Raw genomic sequence first — 19,541 nt, forward strand, 5'->3', positions numbered from 1 at the left:
CGTGAGCCACAGGACTTCTTGCTGGAGCAGTTCGATCTCGGAGCTCCTGGCTTGATCAGCCTCCTCGACTGCGACCACCCGTTCGCCGAGGTCCTCCACATCCCGCCGGAGTTCCTTTACTTCCCCCGCCACCTCCTGTTTCAGGGATTTGAAATCTTCCCGTAGCGAGTTGAAGAGCGTCTCCAGAAAGGCTTTGGTGATGGGCACTTGGTCATCCGTGGCCGCAGGTGATGCCTTCCCAGTCCCAGGGGACGGTGGGTCTTTGCCAAGCTTGGGCTGCGATTTAGCTAACAGTTCAGGGAGAGTTTGTGATCCTTTCTTGCCTCTTTGCCCCGTCATGGCGTGTGAGGGGGTAGGGCCCCGACAGGCAGTAGGGCAGTGGAGCGCGCGTCCCAAGAGGGACCAGTGAGGAGGCGGGCGGGGAGTGGCGGGTATGGCAATGTCCAGGCGGCTATATATATGTCTGTGCACGGGCAGGGACCAATGTCTTCAGATGACCGCAAGCCCGGGGGGGGGGGGGGCAAGGAGGTGGCCTCTGCCCAGCCGGCAACAGACCGCAGTGAGTGGAGTGCGGCCTACCCCCCCCGGAGAGGCGCTTCAGAGGTACCAGTTAGGGTTCTGCGGTGGGGGCCCACAGGGATGTCCGTTCGCCGGGGACTCGATTGCGCCCCCCGAGCTCTCCCACTCCCCTCTCCACTCTCCTCACCTGTGGTAGGTCGGTGCGCCCAGGGACTCCTTTCGCCAGGCCAAGTCAGCAGTGCTGCCCCGGGTTGTTGGGGGCCATCTGGAGATCCAGGGGGCAGCGTCTAGGGCCCCTCCGGTTGCGGGGCCTGTCGGGGCTCAGGTGGGCTCTCGGCAGGAATCCGAGGTAGGTGGGGGAGTAGATTAGGCCCGAAGCCGGGGCCTCGGGTTGCACGGCCACCGGGCTGCTTGGGCGGCAGCCGCCCTCTCTCCGGCGACAGGTGTGGCAGCCCGGAAGGTATTCTAGGAGGTCCGCTGCAGAAGGGACGGGCCGGCGCCCTGCTGGACTCGCCGCCGGTCCGATGCACAGGCCCCTCGCGGTCCGCGAGTAGGCCAGAAGCCGGGGTCTTGCGTGTGCCGCCGCCGGATCAGGGCGGCCCGGGCAGAAGCGTTGGTGCAGCGGCAAGCCCCCAGGGCCCGAGCGGGCGGTGGCGGGGCTCAGCAAAGCCTCGCCGGGTGTTCAGGAGTGTCCCCACCTCACAGGGGGACAGCGGACCTCCGGTGGCCGCCAAGGGGACCCCCTCCGGTCCTGCGGCGCGGCCGTTGCTTGATGGCGCCAAGTCCGAGTCTCCGGCGATTCCCCCGCAGCAGGCGCAAAGTGCAGCCGTATCTCGGCTGGTCGTACACCGGCGGTCGATTCCTCTGACCTCTGAGTGCCGATTAAGGGAGAATCGCTGCTATTATTGGCGAAGTGGCGGGATCGGGCAGGGAGCTCCGGAGACCTGCGTCCGATCTCGCCGCCATCTTAGACACGCCCCCTCCTGGAAAACCTTTTTTTGTTATTGTATACAATACCATTGTGGAATGGATTTTAAGTAGAAAACAATCCTGTGGGATGAAGAGTTGTCTTTTTAAATAGCTGGTTAGACCAATTGTCAAATAAGTTACCAAACAAATGCAACTTGAAAGAAAATGAATCAGGAAATAGATTATTGTATAGTTTACTATGAGTGTAAAGGAGCAGTAAATGAAAATGCTTTCAGCATTCTGTTGCAGTCCTTTTCGCTATTGCTTTTTTCTTATTCCACTGAACCGGCTCCTGGCAATTCCTTCTCCAAACAATTTCCTGGTCCTACACCTCGGAGTCCTTCGCCTTGTGGTCGAATCTCGACCTCGTTGAGTACGGTCGCTCCCTCCTGCCCTCGCTGACTCCTGCCCTGAGCTGCCTGGTATCGTGCACATTGCGCTGCTGAGCTTTCCTGACGCTGCTCTTCACTTTCTCTTTTGCCTGCATAGCGCTGCTGCCCTCGTTTAGCGCTAGAACGTGCCTGCCTGCTTGTGCTCAACTGTGCCTGCATTAATTGATTATATTGAAATCCTTTGCTGAAACCTGCATTTGTTGACCATTTCTCAGCGTTTTTGGCTAAAACCTCTGCTCCTTCCTCCAACCCGGTCAGAAATCGCGTTATAGCCGCCATTTGCTTCTGTTGTTGTTGTTCTGCCCTGAGACCGCCCCCTCCACCACGCACCCGCCTCCCATCTGATCCTCCCTCGCCCCTCCCCCCTCCCCAACCACTTATGACAGTTGCTATCGCGTGCAGCGATCACGCGCAGCGACCGCGCCGAAGGTGCGCCAAAGGTAAGCCCGTCTGCGCCCGTCCGCGCCTGGACCGCGCCCAGCGCCAGACCCCCTGGTTCCCGTAATACTCAGTCCAGTCGCATCACTTACGATGCCACCACCCTCCTAGCCTTTAACCCCAGCCGCTCCCCTAACTGCGTCCAAGCCGCTCCTGGACACACCCATGGACCCTTCTCGTGCAACTCTTGCAAGTTCGACGGCATCAAAACCAACTCCTCATCCACCAACACCGATCAAAGACCTGGCACCAACCACCTAAAATGCATCCTGCTAAACACCCGCTCGGTCCACAGACACGCCATCGACCTCTGGAATCTACTAGACACCATCTCTCCGGACATCGCCTTCCTAACTGAAACTTGGATGAACGCCTCCTCAACCCCAGACATCACCATTGCCATCCCGGAAGGCTACAAGATCATCCGTAAAGACCGCACCATACAAACAGGAGGAGGCATCGCCATCGTCCATAAGAATTCCATCCGCATCTCTACCAGCTCAGACGTCAACCTTGCCAGCGCCGAACACCTCCACTTCCAGATCCATACCGACCCCAAGACCACATTCAGAGGCACCCTCCTCTACCGGCCACCAGGAACCCGTACACAATTCAGTGACGACATCACTGACTTTATCACCCCACACGCCCTCCCCTCCGAGGACTACATTCTTCTGGGAGACCTCAATTTTCACCTGGAAAAGAGCAATGACAGCAGCGCCACCACCCTTCTGGACAATCTGGCCAACCTCAGACTCAAACAACTTGTCACTACCCCCACCCACATTGCAGGTCACACACTCGACCCCATCTTCACCTCCAGCAAACATGTCTCATTCAGTCACACCACAGCTCTTCATTGGACGGACCACAGCTGCGTTCACTTTACCTACAATAAGACCACAATCTACAACCATCCTCAACCTACCCTACAAAGAAACTGGAACAAAATCACCACCGACCAGATCGCCTCATCGCTTCTTCTTAACCCCCCCGCCCACTCCTCAAACCCCGACCAAGCAGCCATTAAACTCACCCAATGGCTATCCAACAGCGCCGACATTCTAGCACCGTTGAAAAAACGTCAAAGCAAACCAGGCAGCAAAAACGCCTCTTGGTTCAATGATGATCTTAAGAAATCGAAGAAACTCTGTCGTTCCCTCGAGAAGACCTGGAAAAAAGACCCAAACACCAGCAACAAGGACGCCTTCAAAAACGCCACCCGCATACACCACCAACTAATCAGATCGGCCAAGAAAGCCGCATTCAAAGACCGACTAGATAACGCCCACAACAGCAAGGAATTATTCAACATCGTCAAAGAATTTACCAACCCATCAGCCAACTCCAACGACATCACCCCCTCCCAAGCCCTCTGCGACTCCCTAGCTTCCTTCTTCCACAACAAAATCGCAGACATCCACAACAGCTTCGACAACCGACCCGGAGACCAACCCACCCAACCTTCTGCAGGACCTTCACCCCCCTTGAACATCCTCAACGACTGGAACCCAATCTCCACTGAGGACACCATCCGCCTGATGAACTCCATCCACTCAGGATCCCCAACTGACCCATGCCCTCACCACATCTTCAACAAAGCAGACTCCATCATAGCACCACACCTCAGAGATGTCATCAACTGCTCCCTCAACTCCGCCACCTTCTCGGAAAGCTGGAAACACGCAGAACTCAGCGCCCTTCTGAAAAAACCCACAGCCGACCCCACCGAACTCAAAAACTACCGCCCCATCTCGCTTCTCCCATTCCCGGCCAAAATCATCGAGAAAGCTGTCAACAACCAGCTCGCCACCTTCCTCGAAACCAACAAATCCCTCGACCCCTCACAGTCCGGCTTCCGAGCCAAACACAGCACTGAGACCGCACTTATCGCAGCAACAGACGACATTCGAACTCTACTGGACAATGGAGACACAGTCGCCCTCCTCCTCCTCGACCTCTCCGCAGCCTTCGACACAGTCTGTCATAGCACCCTACTACAGTGCCTCAGAAACGTCGGAATCCAAGGAAAAGCACTGGAATGGATCACCTCGTTCCTCACCGGAAGAACCCAGAGAGTCCGCCTCCCACCATTCAAGTCAGAGGCCACTGAAGTCATCTGCGGAGTGCCACAAGGATCGTCACTCAGCCCCACCCTCTTCAACGTATACATGAGCCCCCTCGCGACCATCGCTCGCCAACACAATCTCAACATCATCTCCTACGCTGACGACACTCAACTGATCCTCTCACTCACCAAAGACCCTAACACCGCCAAAACCAACTTACACGAAGGAATGAAAGAAGTAGCCGAATGGATGAAGCACAGCCGTCTGAAACTGAACTCAGACAAAACAGAAGTCCTCATCTTAGGCACCTCCCCCTCCGCCTGGGATGACTCTTGGTGGCCTGAGGCCCTTGGAAAAGCACCCACCCCGACGGACCACGCACGGAACCTGGGCATCATCCTGGACTCCTCACTCTCGATGACCAAACAAGTCAACGCCGTTTCATCATCTTGCTTCAACATTCTTCGCATGCTCAAAAAAACATTTCGCTGGATCCCCACCGAAACTAGAAAAACGGTCACCCACGCACTGGTCACGAGCCGCCTGGACTACGGAAACACCCTATATGCCGGTACCACCGCAAAACTCCAGAAAAAACTCCAACGCATCCAGAACGCTTCAGCCAGGCTCATACTAGACATCCCGCGTCAAGAACACATATCGGTTCACCTGAAAAAACTCCACTGGCTCCCCGTAAATAAAAGGATTACTTTCCGCCTCCTAACCCACGCACACAAAGCACTCTACGAACTTGGACCCGAATGCCTCAACACACGACTATCCTTCTACACCCCCTCCCGTCAGCTACGATCCTCCAACCAAGCCCTTGCCACTGTACCTCGCATCAACAAAACCACCATGGGAGGTAGATCCTTCTCCTACCTGGCAGCTAAAACTTGGAACTCACTTCCCGCTCACCTTCGCCTTACCCAGAACCACCTAGCATTCAGAAAGCTACTTAAAACTTGGATTTTCGACAAATAATTCCCCACCCTTCCTCAAGCGCCTTGAGACCCTATGGGTATGTAGAGCGCTATATAAATTTCCTGACTTGACTGACTTGACTTGACTTGCACCAATTTCTGTTTGGTGATTTAGTACTCAAACCTTTTTTGCTATTTGAGCAAACAGTCAATCCTTTCCTGAATTCTTCTGGTAAGTATCTTGTTTTTCTTCAGCATTAGATCTTTCATAGATTCACATGCCTAAAATATTTCCCTGATGTCTGGCTGGAAACTCTTTGCAGTCCTGCTAACACATCAGGCTGCTATCCAGCAAACCAACTCTGAACACAAGCTGAAAGCTCCATAGACTACCAGTTGCCTATTCACCTTTTTTATGACTAACCTCCTGAAATTAAGAGGAAGTGGTGCTTAATTCAATCCCTCTTCAAAGGCTCCAAATGTCAGATGTTATACCACAGAAGGTAGGCAGCCTCTGCGTCTGGTTTGGAGGTTGATCCCTTCAATTTTTTACCTCAGTATAGTATTGGGCTTATCTAGTCATCATGGCTGCGACCTCATGATCTCCTTTTAAGCCTTGTGCCAATGTGTGGGGCTACACGTACTTTTACAGAAGAGTCTTTCACAAACTTGACCATGTTCTAAAGACTTTAATCCGTGGGACTTACACCTCAAAAACTAAATGACACCGCCTTCTGTCATTTAAAGTCTCCTTCCCCAGACCTTAACTGTTGACTTCCTGGGTGGGGTCGGGAGGTGAGGCTTCGGTAAAAAAGTACTACCACACATACATCTACACAAGCCCTCCATGCCCATTTTGGGCCAGACATCTAGCTCTGACACAGAATGCTAAAACATTTTCAAAGGCGGCCTTTTTTGAGGTAAATTCATTTGTTGTCACATACATTCTGTTGCACTGTCTTTGGGCAGGAATAATCAGCCATGGTAAAAAATTGTCATACCACCCTGGTCACAAGATCTCGGTTGACAAACACACCACTGCCGCCGAAGTCAGTTAAGGAAACAAACACCTTCTGAAACCATTTTTGCTAACAGAGGCAGCACAGTTGGTGACAAAGCCCTTACTGGCAACTGCATAGTTGCTGAAGAAACCACCACCATCATCTTAGTTTTCACCCCATCATCTACTACAGTACCATCTGCAAGAAACTTTCTTTTCACTGCTGACTACCACCTCCTCAATGGAACGGTCCTCTGCATCAGTGGCTACCTTTCCGAAGCCATTCTTTTCTTAGATACCTATTTCATCTACAGTGCATTTGTTACTTGATCACGCTGGTTAGTATTACACCAGAGCCACCTACCCATCTTGATGACTCTTCCCTGCCCATAATGACATAGAACAAGCGAGTGCAAAAATGTGACCGCGTTTACTTTAAAGTCCACTCTGACATTAGCAGAAGGACCTCATAACTTCAATATTCACTTCGTTCTAAGTGATTCTGATGAACACTAACTTCATTTTGAAGAATCATAGAGCATGGGCGATCTCAGCCTTACAGAGACTCTCCTGTTTATCCTCCAACACCAATTGTTCAGGTTTCCATGTACTTAGTCAGTGAAGCAACGAAAGGCTGCTTGAAATGTAGAGCTATTCAGCTACCCCCAATGCCTCCCTTGGATGTGCTTCCTCTAGTCAGGGATACCTTCACCAGGCAGTGCTTCTTGGATTTACCTTCGAAGACTGAAACCACAGTTTGACATCTGGTACTACACAACCTGTTCACTAAGTTGAGTCTCAGTCATGTATAGTCTGCATTCATGATGGTAAACTGGTTTTTGAAGCATGAAGCATGTGAATCTGAGAATGAGCCAGTGCTGAAAGAGAAACAGCTGTTTACTTGTAACTACAGTTCTTTTGCATAAATGTCCTTCATAGATTCACCTGCAACCACCCTCCTTCCCGTTTATGAGGCTGCCACTTGAGCTCAGAAAATCTGACGGTTGGAACCCTGAGCCAATCCACCTCTTTGGCTGGAGTTAGTCATAGCATGTGGTGGGAGGCTTACTTGTAGCCTATGTAGGTTTTCAATTTGTTTTCTGTATTATTATATACTGTGATGTTAACTTTAACTGCAGATGGTGCCCAACCTAATATATAGGAAATAATTCAAGCATGTGAGCTTATGAGAGAACGATGCTCAAGTGCTGTAATTACAGCATCAGAGTCTGCTACCTAATGACAATTTGTGGTAGTAGAAAGGACTGCACATTTCTTTGCTGAGTGGTAGCGGGATCTGTACTTATTTTCTGTGCGCACCCAGCCTTGATGCCACAGTGGACAAAGCATTGCTGATTGTTTTACCAAGGTGAGAAAACTGCCCGCTGAGGCAAATAGTTGAAATATTTTTAAAAAAGGCATGTAGTCCTGTAAAAGATATATTATTGTGCTTGTGTATTAAACCTATCGCAGTCATTCTCGAGCGTGGCTGTCTTTTTAGATTTTCATCCAAACGACTGTATTTCACCCAGGAGACCAGTTACCTATGCATTGCTTTTATATATGTTTATTGAAAACGAAAGTGTTTGCTATAACCTGGCCTTTATTACACTTTGATATTGTTACATTTTAGGCATATCTGTCAGTAGGATATAGAAAAGCTTAGATAATTCACTGAGATCACATCTTGATGGTTTGGCATAACATTGTAGTTATTATAGCATACCTAAACTGCTGTAATCAGATTTTTGTTATTGGGTATCAGTTCTGTTAACCACCTTTCATACTCCTGATGAACGATGTACCTCTTTCTTATGATGGTTCTGTTGATGTGATTTCCACAGCATTTTTGTTTCCGGTGGATAAAATGTTGTGCTCCGAGCTGCTAAAAAAGATTTGACTCGTAATCTCTAATTTGTTCCTAGCTGATCAGGTAGGTGTAATCTGCTGCACATCCGCCTCTGTAAGTACTAACTTGATGCAAGAAGCGGCTAGGCATTTGTTTTCAAATGTACATTGTTTGAGATTCCCCAGTTAACTTTTAATCTTTTTTTTATTCCCCCTTGTTTGGTCCGATTTCATGCTACCATATTTTAGATATGCGTCTTATGCAAGGTGATGAGATATGTCTGCGATACAAAGGAGATCTGGCACCTCTGTGGAAAGGAATCGGCCATGTTATCAAAGTTCCTGATAGTATCCTTTACTTCCTGTCTACCGCAATCTACATGAAGTTCCACATATGCTTCAGCTGACAAGTGGCGTTTAGCTGCAACTTATTTATATTTCTCCAGGTTTAGATAAGTTACTGGAATATAACTCCTTTTTATAAAGTGTTTACTTTATTCACAGGCACAGTGATCCCGCCTAAGTAAGGCTCATTACTCTTAATAGTTTGATTCGTTTTTCAAAGGTTATTCCATTTGTAATTACAAATTGACCTAATTAAGCTCAGCGGTTTTCTACATTTATTTAATTTGTAGTCTTGAATAGCACAACAAGAAAACGTGCTTCTATGGCTTTGATTTCTCTAGTAGAATGTTCTTGAACACTCCTAAATGGGCATGTCCATGGGCTTGTGACAAGTACAATCCATTGGGCAAGACATTTAGACAAATATCCACTATTATCAACTGTGTCTATATACCTCAGAGCCCAAGGAGCTAAATTGGTGTGTTCCAGAGGGCTGCTTCTTTCCCAGATTTGATTTAACTTACAGAAATTGCTTTGGTGGGTGTCCCCTAGCTTCCAATAGTGATTCTTTAAGGTTCCTCTGAAGTGAAAGGTTTGAGAAGCTCTTGTCTCAATAGTAGGACTGAAGAAGCTGAGCCATATGGGATATGTACACATTAGACCGTGTGGGACTCTGTGCTAATTCCTACTGAACAGCACAAATTAGGTGAGAGACTGAGGACTTGAAGTAGTGGAAGTAATATATTGAGATTGCATCTCCAGTCACCTAGATCATCGTAGGTCTAGTGTAGCATTGTTTGTTACAGAAGTCAGGCCTCACCTACACTCTATATTGCTAAATCTAGCTTCTGTGGCTGCATATATGCTAAACAGGAAACACTCTTCCTTTGCATCTCAGTAATCGAAGCCTTTGTGGGGGGCCTCAAGAGAGGAATCCCTCCCAGAGTCCACTCTGGTTCTGTATGGAACCTTAACATTGTCCTTATCAGTCTAATGAGTTTGTCCCTTGAGCCCTTGCATTCTTGCTTTCTGCAATTACTATCATGGACAGTAGCATTCCTCTTACCCATTACCTCCCTGCAACACATTAGTGAGCTGCATGCCTCACACTCCGAAAGAAGCCTTTGTTCAAGTTCATACTGACCGGTTCATTCTGAGAAACATTACAAAAGTAGTTTCCCTTTCCACCTCAAGACTATAGCGATGCCAGTCTTTTCCCCCTCACCTAGACTTTGTAGCGGAGAGGGCCCTTCATACCCTAGATCAGTGGTTCCCAAACTTTTTTGACCCGTGGCTCCCTTGACCTAATTGGCAGTTGGACGTGGCTCCCCACCATGTTTTTTACCCGCGCACCGGGGTGCCGCGGCGCACCCTTTGGGAACCACTGGTCTACATGAAGATCAAAGCCTAGACGTGATGAAGGATTCAGAGAGTAGCCATCACGGTCATAAAACTTTATTTGCAACCACTCTGCCTTGCACCCTTCTCCCCTCCGCCTTGCACCCTCCTCTACCTTGCACCCTTCTCCCCTCCGCCTTGCACCCTCCTCTACCTTGCACCCTTCTCCCCTCCGCCTTGCACCCTTCTCCCCTCCGCCTTGCACCCTTCTCCCCTCCGCCTTGCACCCTTCTCCCCTCCGCCTTGCACCCTTCTCCCCTCCGCCTTGCACCCTTCTCCCCTCCGCCTTGCACCCTTCTCCCCTTCGCCTTGCACCCTTCTCCCCTCCGCCTTGCACCCTTTACCCTTCCGCCTTGCACCCTTTACCCTTCCGCCTTGCACCCTTCACCCTTCCCACCCAATGGAGGGGGCTGCCACCTGGAACAATAGCACCATTTCAAAAACATGGACTCCCCGTGCCTAAAAATGAATGTGTCCGTCTGTAACGCAACTGGCGCTAATGTAAAGCGCTCTGATGCCTTCCGGTGGAGTTTGCGCTATATAAAACTGCAAAAAAATACTTTGTAAGGGGACTGGTGCTGCTTTTGGGGAGCACCTAATCGGATGACGTAGTAAAATTACAAAGAGCACGACGCAAGAGGCTTTTCACATCAGCATAAATTCGTAAACAGCCTCTGACCCCGCACCCACCCACCAAACACTCTCCACCAGGCATCTGACCCACTACCCACCCAACGCTCTCCACCAGGCCCCTGACCCCACACCCACCCACCTAACACTCTCCACCAGGCCTCTGACCCTGCCTGCTTCTACATGGGATAAAGGCGATCCTATGGACTCCCCAGACAACCCCCTTGTGGAAAACCAACATTAACGGCTAAATTACAACAAAAATGAAAATGAAGTAACAATTTATTCATAACAAAATGCTCTCTCTGTGAACATGGGAAAATGTGTAGTCCCTACTTGTGAGATGTCTTTTCACTACATGCATTCCCCCACTGAGGCAGTAAAAATAAAATAAAAAGTGTGAAATATCGAATAGGCAGAGTGGGGACACATGGGATACTGGAATCAGTCAGCAAAACAACAAATCCTCAAACCCTCCTTAACCAGTTCCAAAGGAACGTAAATGCGCTTTTGAATACCTGTGAAAAACGTATGTGTTAAGACGCCAGAAACAGCAGCGAGTTGCAGCAGCCCGGGCTCAGACACAGGCCGGAGGACAGAGGAGAGATGGGAGAGGCAGGGGTGTTAAATTCCTTTTAGCCCCTACAAGCGGGCAGTCTGACCACAGGTATCAGGAGGCAGTTAGAGGGTCATCATTATGCATAGCGCTTTCGCGCGCTAATGGCCCTGTTAATCACAGAGGAGAATTTCCTCCCCCCCCCCCCCCCCCCCCCCCCCCCCCCTCCCGTGTGCACGCCACTCCCCTCGTCCCCCACACTTCCTACGCCCATGTCTTGGGGTCTGTGACACCCCAGGCGTCCCGGTTGCTTCAGTGTTTAAGATTTCCTTCGGGAAGTCCTGTGCGCACAGCTCTGTAATTTACCCTGAATGAATTGCAGCTCCAGAGTTGTATTTCCACCAGCCAGCTATCTGCCTCCGACCGCCACTAAACCCTGGTGCTTCTCAGGGCTGTCCAGCCACAGCCCCATTCACAGACCTCTCTGCCCTCCCAAGACTGCGGGGCAATGTCTGGCATGTGTGAGGCTTTCTCAGTCATTCACACATTGAATCCACATCCTGCGCCGCGGCGCCCCTGGCTTCTAATCACGGCGCACCGGGGCGCCGCGGCGCACACTTTGGGAACCACTGCCCTAGATGTTATCTACGGTCTTCTGTATTATATTGACCGGACCAAGCCCTTCAGCAGGTCCGATCAGTTGTTTCTAGCCTTTGCAAAACATAACAAAGGCCCGCCTGTTTCTGAGGCCGTAATCCCCAGATGAATAGCCACAAGCATCCAATCCTGCTAACCTGAGGCAAAAAGACCGCTCACTTGTACCCCCTAAGGGCTCACTAAACTCAAGAAAGCACCCACCATGGCCTTCTTTTGTTACATACATCAGCTAACAGGATGCCACTTGTTCACCCCACAAAAATTCACTAAGCACTATTGTGTGGATATTTTAGCCCGCCAAAAGGCTACGATTGGCCACACATCCTAAGTGCTTTGTTCCAGACATCTCCATGCTAGCCACCATTTGTAGGGGTACAGCTTTACAGCCTATGCAGAAAATTGATATCCATAGGAAGAAATGTTGCAAACTGAAAATGTTATCCCCTAAGCATCTGTTTGTAGACTAGTGCTGCAGATGAACATGCTCCCGCCCTCTACTCTGGGAGCGTTTGGCTCTGTTTGCAGATTTTCTTTAACCAATTAATGTACTTTCATAATAGACATTGTGCACTATACTGTATTCACTCCCCACTCCATAATGCGAAGAAAAAACCTTGCAAACATCCGAGCTTAACACTAGATGGCAAGATTATACAGAGCATTGAATCTACAGCACTACATGTTATAAATAGATGCTTGCAGGGTCGGTAACATTTTCCTTTATTTCCATTGTGTTTCTTTCAATGTAGTCCTTTCAGTATGTTTTCCTTTCTCCCTTGTTTCTTTCATTGAGTTTACTTTTTACATGTCCAAATTTTTATGCTATTTCCTGACTGTTTAATGTAAGAAAAAATCTAGAGTAGAAACCTTTATCCTTCTGATAAACCAGCAGTGGATTCCACTCCTTTTGAGAAGAACCTTTAAAATGTCTTTTAGGTGGATGAAGTTTCAACATGTGAGCCAGTCTGACTTTCTCCACAAACCACTTCTCTGACCAATTTCCTTCCATGCTTGTCTGTGGGAGTATCTTTAAGTGTTTGCTCAGGATTGATGTTGGCAGAAGCCACAAGTCATCACATTCTTAGTATTTAGATCCCATATGGTATGAATTTTCAAATCTGTGAATTTGTAAGCCATGACGTCATCCTCATCATCCCTGCTCCTTTCATATAAGGAACTGCCCTGGTAATGTTTGAAATGTATTTAATCACATACTTTTGTCTTTCTGTATCCTCCACAACCTGGGCAATGGGTGGAGCTCATGGACGTAGAGGTGGTGGTGAAGAAGGTGGCTTTGGTGATACAAACCACTTGGATGATTTTTTGGGTGGTTATTCCAGAACATAAGGGTTGATAAGTTGACATGAAGGAGCCGTCACTGAAGAAGATCCTTTACCAGACCGACCTAGATATGGAAGCCTATGGTATATGTCGAAAGGCACATTAAACTTAAGCATTTGAGGAGCATAATATTTTCTGTCATCCCTAATGTGGGTTAAAGAGGAGGATCAGCGTGATGGCTGCTCAGTTGGTAATGTGTGTCTTCCTTATTTTCAACGTCTGTTGATATAAATATATTTTCTATTGAAATCATTGCAGCGTATGTTAAGAGCTTCAGTCCCTTCTTTTCCACAAGAGTATTGCAACAACTTCTTTGGAGGCGTCAAATGTCTGTAAAGATAAATGAAGATGAAATGGAGAGCAGAAGATACAATGGCACCTAATAGGAGAATCTTAATTGACTAGGAGAGGATGTGGCCTTATGACTAGAGCAGGAAACCTTGAAGCTGGGGAACCAGGTTTAAGACTCAGTAGGGAAGCTCAACATCCTGTGATTCTGAGCAAATCACTTAATCTCCCTGTGCCTAAGAAAAGAAATGATTCCATCTGTAACGCAACTGGTGCTCATGTAAAGCGCTCTGATACCTTCGGGTTGACTTTGCGCTATATAAAATTACAAAAAAACAAAAACTGAGGATGCATTGGTAGATTCAACTGTTAAGGTAGCCTTTAGCCTTTAGTCCTCCAGAGAAGGGAAGGAACTGACCGAATAACTGACGAAGCAGCTGTTGGTGGAGCTGTACTTTGCTCCTTTGGCAGAGGTACAACTGACGAGGGAGCTAAAACTTCTGCAGTCAATGAATTGTTTGGCTGTACCGCACAACTGATTGACCTGCACTATTAATGGACTAGCTAACCGATGAAGTAGGAATCGGTTACCGTAGCCAATTTTTTGCTTTTTTTTTTTACTGGAATTTCCAAATCGGAGGTATGCTTCATTTTATTGTAGTAGCTTTGAGATGAGTTCTACTACATTTTGGAGTGAGATAAATGTATTTGCTTGGTGTTTTTCTCAGTGTCTTTTTTTTATTGTTATTTCTATGCTGTCCTTATCTACCTTGTGCTGTGACCAGAAGTCTGAACCTTCAGGGCAAGCTCAGAATATCTTCTCTGTATAAGAAGTTTGAGAGAAAGTTTGTTATACCCAGACCATGACTTTTATTCTGCTGCTTTTTCGGGGCAGGATGTGAGAGTACATATTTCCTTTGGTCTTCCAGCAGAAAAGGTGCTTGATATCTGCCCCTTACTCTATTAAAGTCTTCTTTTTGTAGTCATGTCCTCTAGTTGTATAATATCTTTGTATATTTGAATGTCAGTAGTCAAATGAGGAAAGTTGTTTGGGCTCAATGATGTTCCTTGGTGAAGCAACATAACTGCATTGTGATCCATGCTAGCGTTATCTTGTGTTCAGTTATTTTTTCAATCTACATATTTTGTACGCTGTATTACATAACCATCTTATAGTCCCAAAGCAGTTCTTTAACCCTTTGAGTGCTCATGACTAGGTCAGCTCGTCATGAGCTACGGCGCTCCGGTGCTCATGACGAGCTGAGCTCGTCATGACCTCGCCCGTTCCGTGGAACGCTCGCATGTTGGGCTGATTCCCCTGCTGTCCATTGGAACGGGTGTGGCCATGACGAGCTCAGCTCGTCATGAGCGCCGTAGCTCATGACGAGCTGACCTTGTCATGAGCATGGGGGGGCGCTGTACGCGCCCCCCCGCCCCCAGCACAGCGGGGGAAACAGCCCCGCACGGAAGGGGTTAAGAGGTCAATTTTGATTACTTGCTAGATTATAACCTTTGTTGACAGTTTGCCAAAAACTTATAATTCAGTATTTTCTGTTCACCATTTTGGTATATACCAAACCTTATATGAAGAGGCTGTATTGCCAAGTTGACAGTTATTACATTCAGTATATGATGGGTCAAATCAACATCAGCCCTACACATTTTTCCCAAATACTGACTTTTTAAGACTTTTGCACTTGGATACCATAGTGCATAGAAAAAACCATGTAGCAACAATCACTGTGACTTATAGTTGTGCTGGGAGACCAAGGCAAATACAGATATATGTTGTCATATTGCATCAATCGTTCTCGAGCCTGCTTCGCTTGCCTTTTGTTCTACTGGTTGTATGCCATTTATGATTGCCTGTCTTTCTCTTATGACTTATGTCCTAAATCTGTAACATGGTTGCTGTATTCAGTCCCATTTCCCATAGTTTTGATACAAAGTGTAAGGCAAATTTTAACTTTTGAACTTTTTTACATTTGGATTCTTTTTAGGGTTTTCCTACACACCTCTTTAATGCATACATATTGATGTCCACCGATAAGCGCGGTTTCTGCCCTTTTTATTATCTATTGGTGTTTCATTCACCTTTTCCTTCCACCCATCACAGTGTTGTGCAGTGGAACGGCATTACCTGATCTCATATCCAAACTCACTTCATTGCCAGGACTAGCAGGCTGGTACTCAAGCCATTGGTTTTTTTCTGTTCTTTATCCTTTTTTCATATTTTTTTTCCTCTTCCTGTGTTAAACTAAGTTTTCATGTCATAGTAATTCAGAGTCAAAAGTTCTCACTCCTATAGTGTCATTTGTTTGCACTAACAAGAATCCCATTTTCCTGTGAAGTACATTATAGTGAAAACCACTTTCTAGTCCTGTTTTAAGTACAACTGTCTGCTAGGAAGCACCACTTTTTAGGTCTCCTAGAGAGACCTATTGCAGTCAAACCAGAAAGCTGAGGATTTGTAGAAGTGCACGTGCCCGTGAACGCACTTCTATCCCCCTGCCTTGCTCTTCAAAGGCTCCCCTTACCATTTGCTCCTGCTTCCCTGCCCACTTCTTCACGGCCGTAACTCCCATTTCTGCCCAGCCCCCTTCCCAGCACTGCCTTGTTTTCACGGCCGGCCTCCGAGAGCTTCAAAGGGATCTGCTTCATGCGTCTTCTCACATGGAGATTTGTAAGACTGTAAATCTGCTGTCCCCATGGCTTCTGCTGTTAGCAGTTCATGCGAGCCTGTGGAACACATGCCCAGACTTGGTGTCGCATTTTGTACTGTTACAGATAGAATGTAATGTTTTGTTCACATTTGAGGTTGTCTGCCGTGCCAAAGGCACCACTTTCCTTTGCTTGAGGTTAGATTAAAGTGTTTGATTTTCAGTTGCCGGTAAATGCCGGAGTCTTTCTGTGTTCGTTCGTCTAACGCATGCACACTTTGATTTGTATACACGTGCAGAGACGCAGACAAGAGTCTGGCATTAGCATGTTGACAGGTAGCATCTTGCCATAGATACATCCACGCGTTCTCCACACACATTAAGCGTCACTCATTGTCTATGGGTTTCATACCGTAAGTACGTTCTCACTGTCGACCACCCTTGCACAGATTACATTTGTGAAGTGAGCATTCAATCCAAGCGTGCTCTTGGTTCTGACTAACATTCATATTCTGCCCGAAATCGCGGTGCTCATGTTATCAACCTTGGAAGAATGAAGGACTGAGAGGACCCGCCAAGACTCTAATTTGTGATTAGGGGGTCAAACACGAATTACTGCAGTGGATGCACAAGACTGCATGGTTGCCCCTTTAAAGGTGCTCTCCAGCCCCAGAATCGTAACTTTTTTTAAAACTCAAGAATGCTTGGTCCAGTAACCCTAAATTGTATTTCTTGTCCAAAGTTGAACATATACATATGAGGACTTAACAGAACATGTCCTTTACTCACAATCCTATTCTTTCCCTTTCCAGTTCCTTCTCGTACCCCATGGCTCGTATCCTCGTTCTTTCCCAGGACCACTACTAATTTGGTGAAGGCCTTGGTCTGTGTAGCTCTTTCCAGTTTACAACCCGATGGCAAACTTGGTGTCCTCCCATATCATTCCCACTTCCTCTCTCTGTTGAGCTAGTCCTGGTTTCAGTAGGTCTTATGCCACCCCATGTGTAGATGCGTAGGTTGTCTGATCTGTCATTGCACTGCACATGTGACCATCTACGAGCAGTTCTCTAACGCAGAGAGTTTAACTATCCTCACTGCTTGCATTTGGTGATGTTCCTCTCTCTCTCTCCACTGCAAGAATTCCTTCAGCTAACCCCTTTCTTCTTTCCTCCTCATTGGGCTTCCCTGATTTATTTCCGATCACTGGCTCCTAATACCGCCTTCCATAGTTTCCTCGTTTACCTAGCTCATTGTCTGCTCCCTTGCGCAAGTTATTTCCTATCATAATCTTATTTCCGCCCCTGAACCCTGAAAGCCCCTTGGTCCTGCAACAGACATCCACAAGCATCAGACATCCGCAAGCATCAGACATCCGCAAGCATCAGACATCCGCAAGCATCAGACATCCGCAAGCGTCAGACATCCGCAAGCGTCAGGCATCCGCAAGCGTCAGGCGTCCGCAAGCGTCAGGCGTCCGCAAGCTTCAGGCGTCCTCAAGCGTCAGGCGTCCTCAAGCGTCAGGCGTCCTCAAGCGTCAGGCGTCCGCAAGCGTCAGGCGTCCGCAAGCGTCAGGCGTCCGCAAGCGTCAGGCGTCCGCAAGCGTCAGGCGTCCGCAAGCGTCGGGCGTCCGCAAGCGTCGGGCGTCCGCAAGCGCCGGGCGTCCGCAAGCGCCGGGCGTCCGCAAGCGCCGGGCACCCGCACGCGTCAGGCATCCAGAAGCATCAGGCATCCAGAAGCATCAGGCATCAGGCATCCACTAGCATCAGGCATCCAGAAGCATCAGGCATCAGACATCCACCAGCATCAGGCATCAGACATCCACCAGCATCAGACATCCACCAGCATTAGACATCCACCAGCATCAGACATCCACCAGCATCAGACATCCACCAGCATCAGACATCCACCAGCATCAGACATCCACCAGCATCAGACATCCACCAGCATCAGGCATCCACTAGCATCAGCCATCAGACATCCACTAGCATCAGGTATCCACAAGCATCACGCATCAGGTATCCACAAGCATCACGCATCAGGTATCCACAAGCATCACGCATCAGGTATCCACAAGCATCACGCATCAGGTATCCACAAGCATCACGCATCAGGTATCCACAAGCATCACGCATCAGGTATCCACAAGCATCACGCATCAGGTATCCACAAGCATCACGCATCAGGTATCCACAAGCATCAGGTATCCACAAGCATCACGCATCAGACATCCACAAGCATCAGGTATCCACAAGCATCACGCATCAGACATCCACAAGCATCAGGTATCCACCAGCATCAGACATCCACCAGCATCAGGCATCAGACATCCACCAGCATCAGGCATCAGACATCCACCAGCATCAGGCATCAGACATCCACCAGCATCAGGCATCAGACATCCACCAGCATCAGGCATCAGACATCCACCAGCATCAGGTATCCACCAGCATCCGGCATCAGACATCCACCAGCATCAGGTATCCACCAGCATCCGGCATCAGACATCCACCAGCATCAGGCATCAGACATCCACCAGCATCAGGCATCCACCAGCATCAGACATCCACCAGCATCAGGCATCAGACATCCACCAGCATCAGGCATCAGACATCCACCAGCATCAGGCATCAGACATCCACCAGCATCAGGCATCAGACATCCACCAGCATCAGGCATCAGACATCCACCAGCATCAGGCATCAGACATCCACCAGCATCAGGCATCAGACATCCACCAGCATCAGGCATCAGACATCCACTAGCATCAGGCATCCAGAAGCATCAGGCATCAGACATCCACCAGCATCAGACATCCACCAGCATCAGGCATCAGACATCCAGAAGCATCAGGCATCAGACATCCACCAGCATCAGGCATCAGACATCCACCAGCATCAGGCATCCACAAGCATCAGGTATCCACAAGCATCACACATCAGACATCCACAAGCATCAGGTATCCACAAGCATCACACATCAGACATCCACAAGCATCAGGTATCCACAAGCATCACACATCAGACATCCACAAGCATCAGGTATCCACAAGCAGCACGCATCAGACATCCACAAGCATCAGGTATCCACAAGCAGCACGCATCAGACATCCACAAGCATCAGGTATCCACAAGCAGCACGCATCAGACATCCACAAGCATCAGGTATCCACAAGCATCAGGTATCCACAAGCATCACCCAGCAGACATCCACAAGCGTCAGGCATCCAAAAAGGGTCTGGCATGCACAAGCTTCAGGCATCCACAAGCGTCAGCCATCCACAAGCATCAGACATAACAGCTCTTCTGCCGGGCCTTCCTTCCCTGTCTATTCTCGTCTCTGAGCCCACAGCAGAAGGCGTGCAGTGTGTTTTATTTATTTTACTGTCCATTTCAAACTGACTTTGTTGGTCAAAAAAGGATAAACGTCTAACTCGCCCCGACTAGAATCAGACCCCAGATACTTCTTGTTGCACGCAGAAATATGTGGTGTAGTTAACTTGCTGAGGTGC

At 48.5% G+C, this 19,541-nt stretch overlaps 1 protein-coding gene across 3 annotated transcripts in view; it reads left to right on the forward strand.

Moving 5' to 3' along the window:
* Positions 1-19,541, forward strand: part of UPF1 (UPF1 RNA helicase and ATPase) — a 382,560-nt gene that overhangs the window by 106,287 nt on the left and 256,732 nt on the right. For all 3 annotated transcript variants that reach the window (XM_086947036.1, XM_086947037.1, XM_086947035.1), the window contains exon 8: positions 8,408-8,506. In XM_086947036.1, coding sequence (XP_086803162.1) covers positions 8,408-8,506 — 99 coding nt within the window. The remainder of the gene's footprint in view (positions 1-8,407; positions 8,507-19,541) is intronic.

This window comes from Lissotriton vulgaris, chromosome 12, assembly GCF_964263255.1.
Source record: "Lissotriton vulgaris chromosome 12, aLisVul1.2, whole genome shotgun sequence".
NCBI lineage: Eukaryota > Metazoa > Chordata > Amphibia > Caudata > Salamandridae > Lissotriton > Lissotriton vulgaris.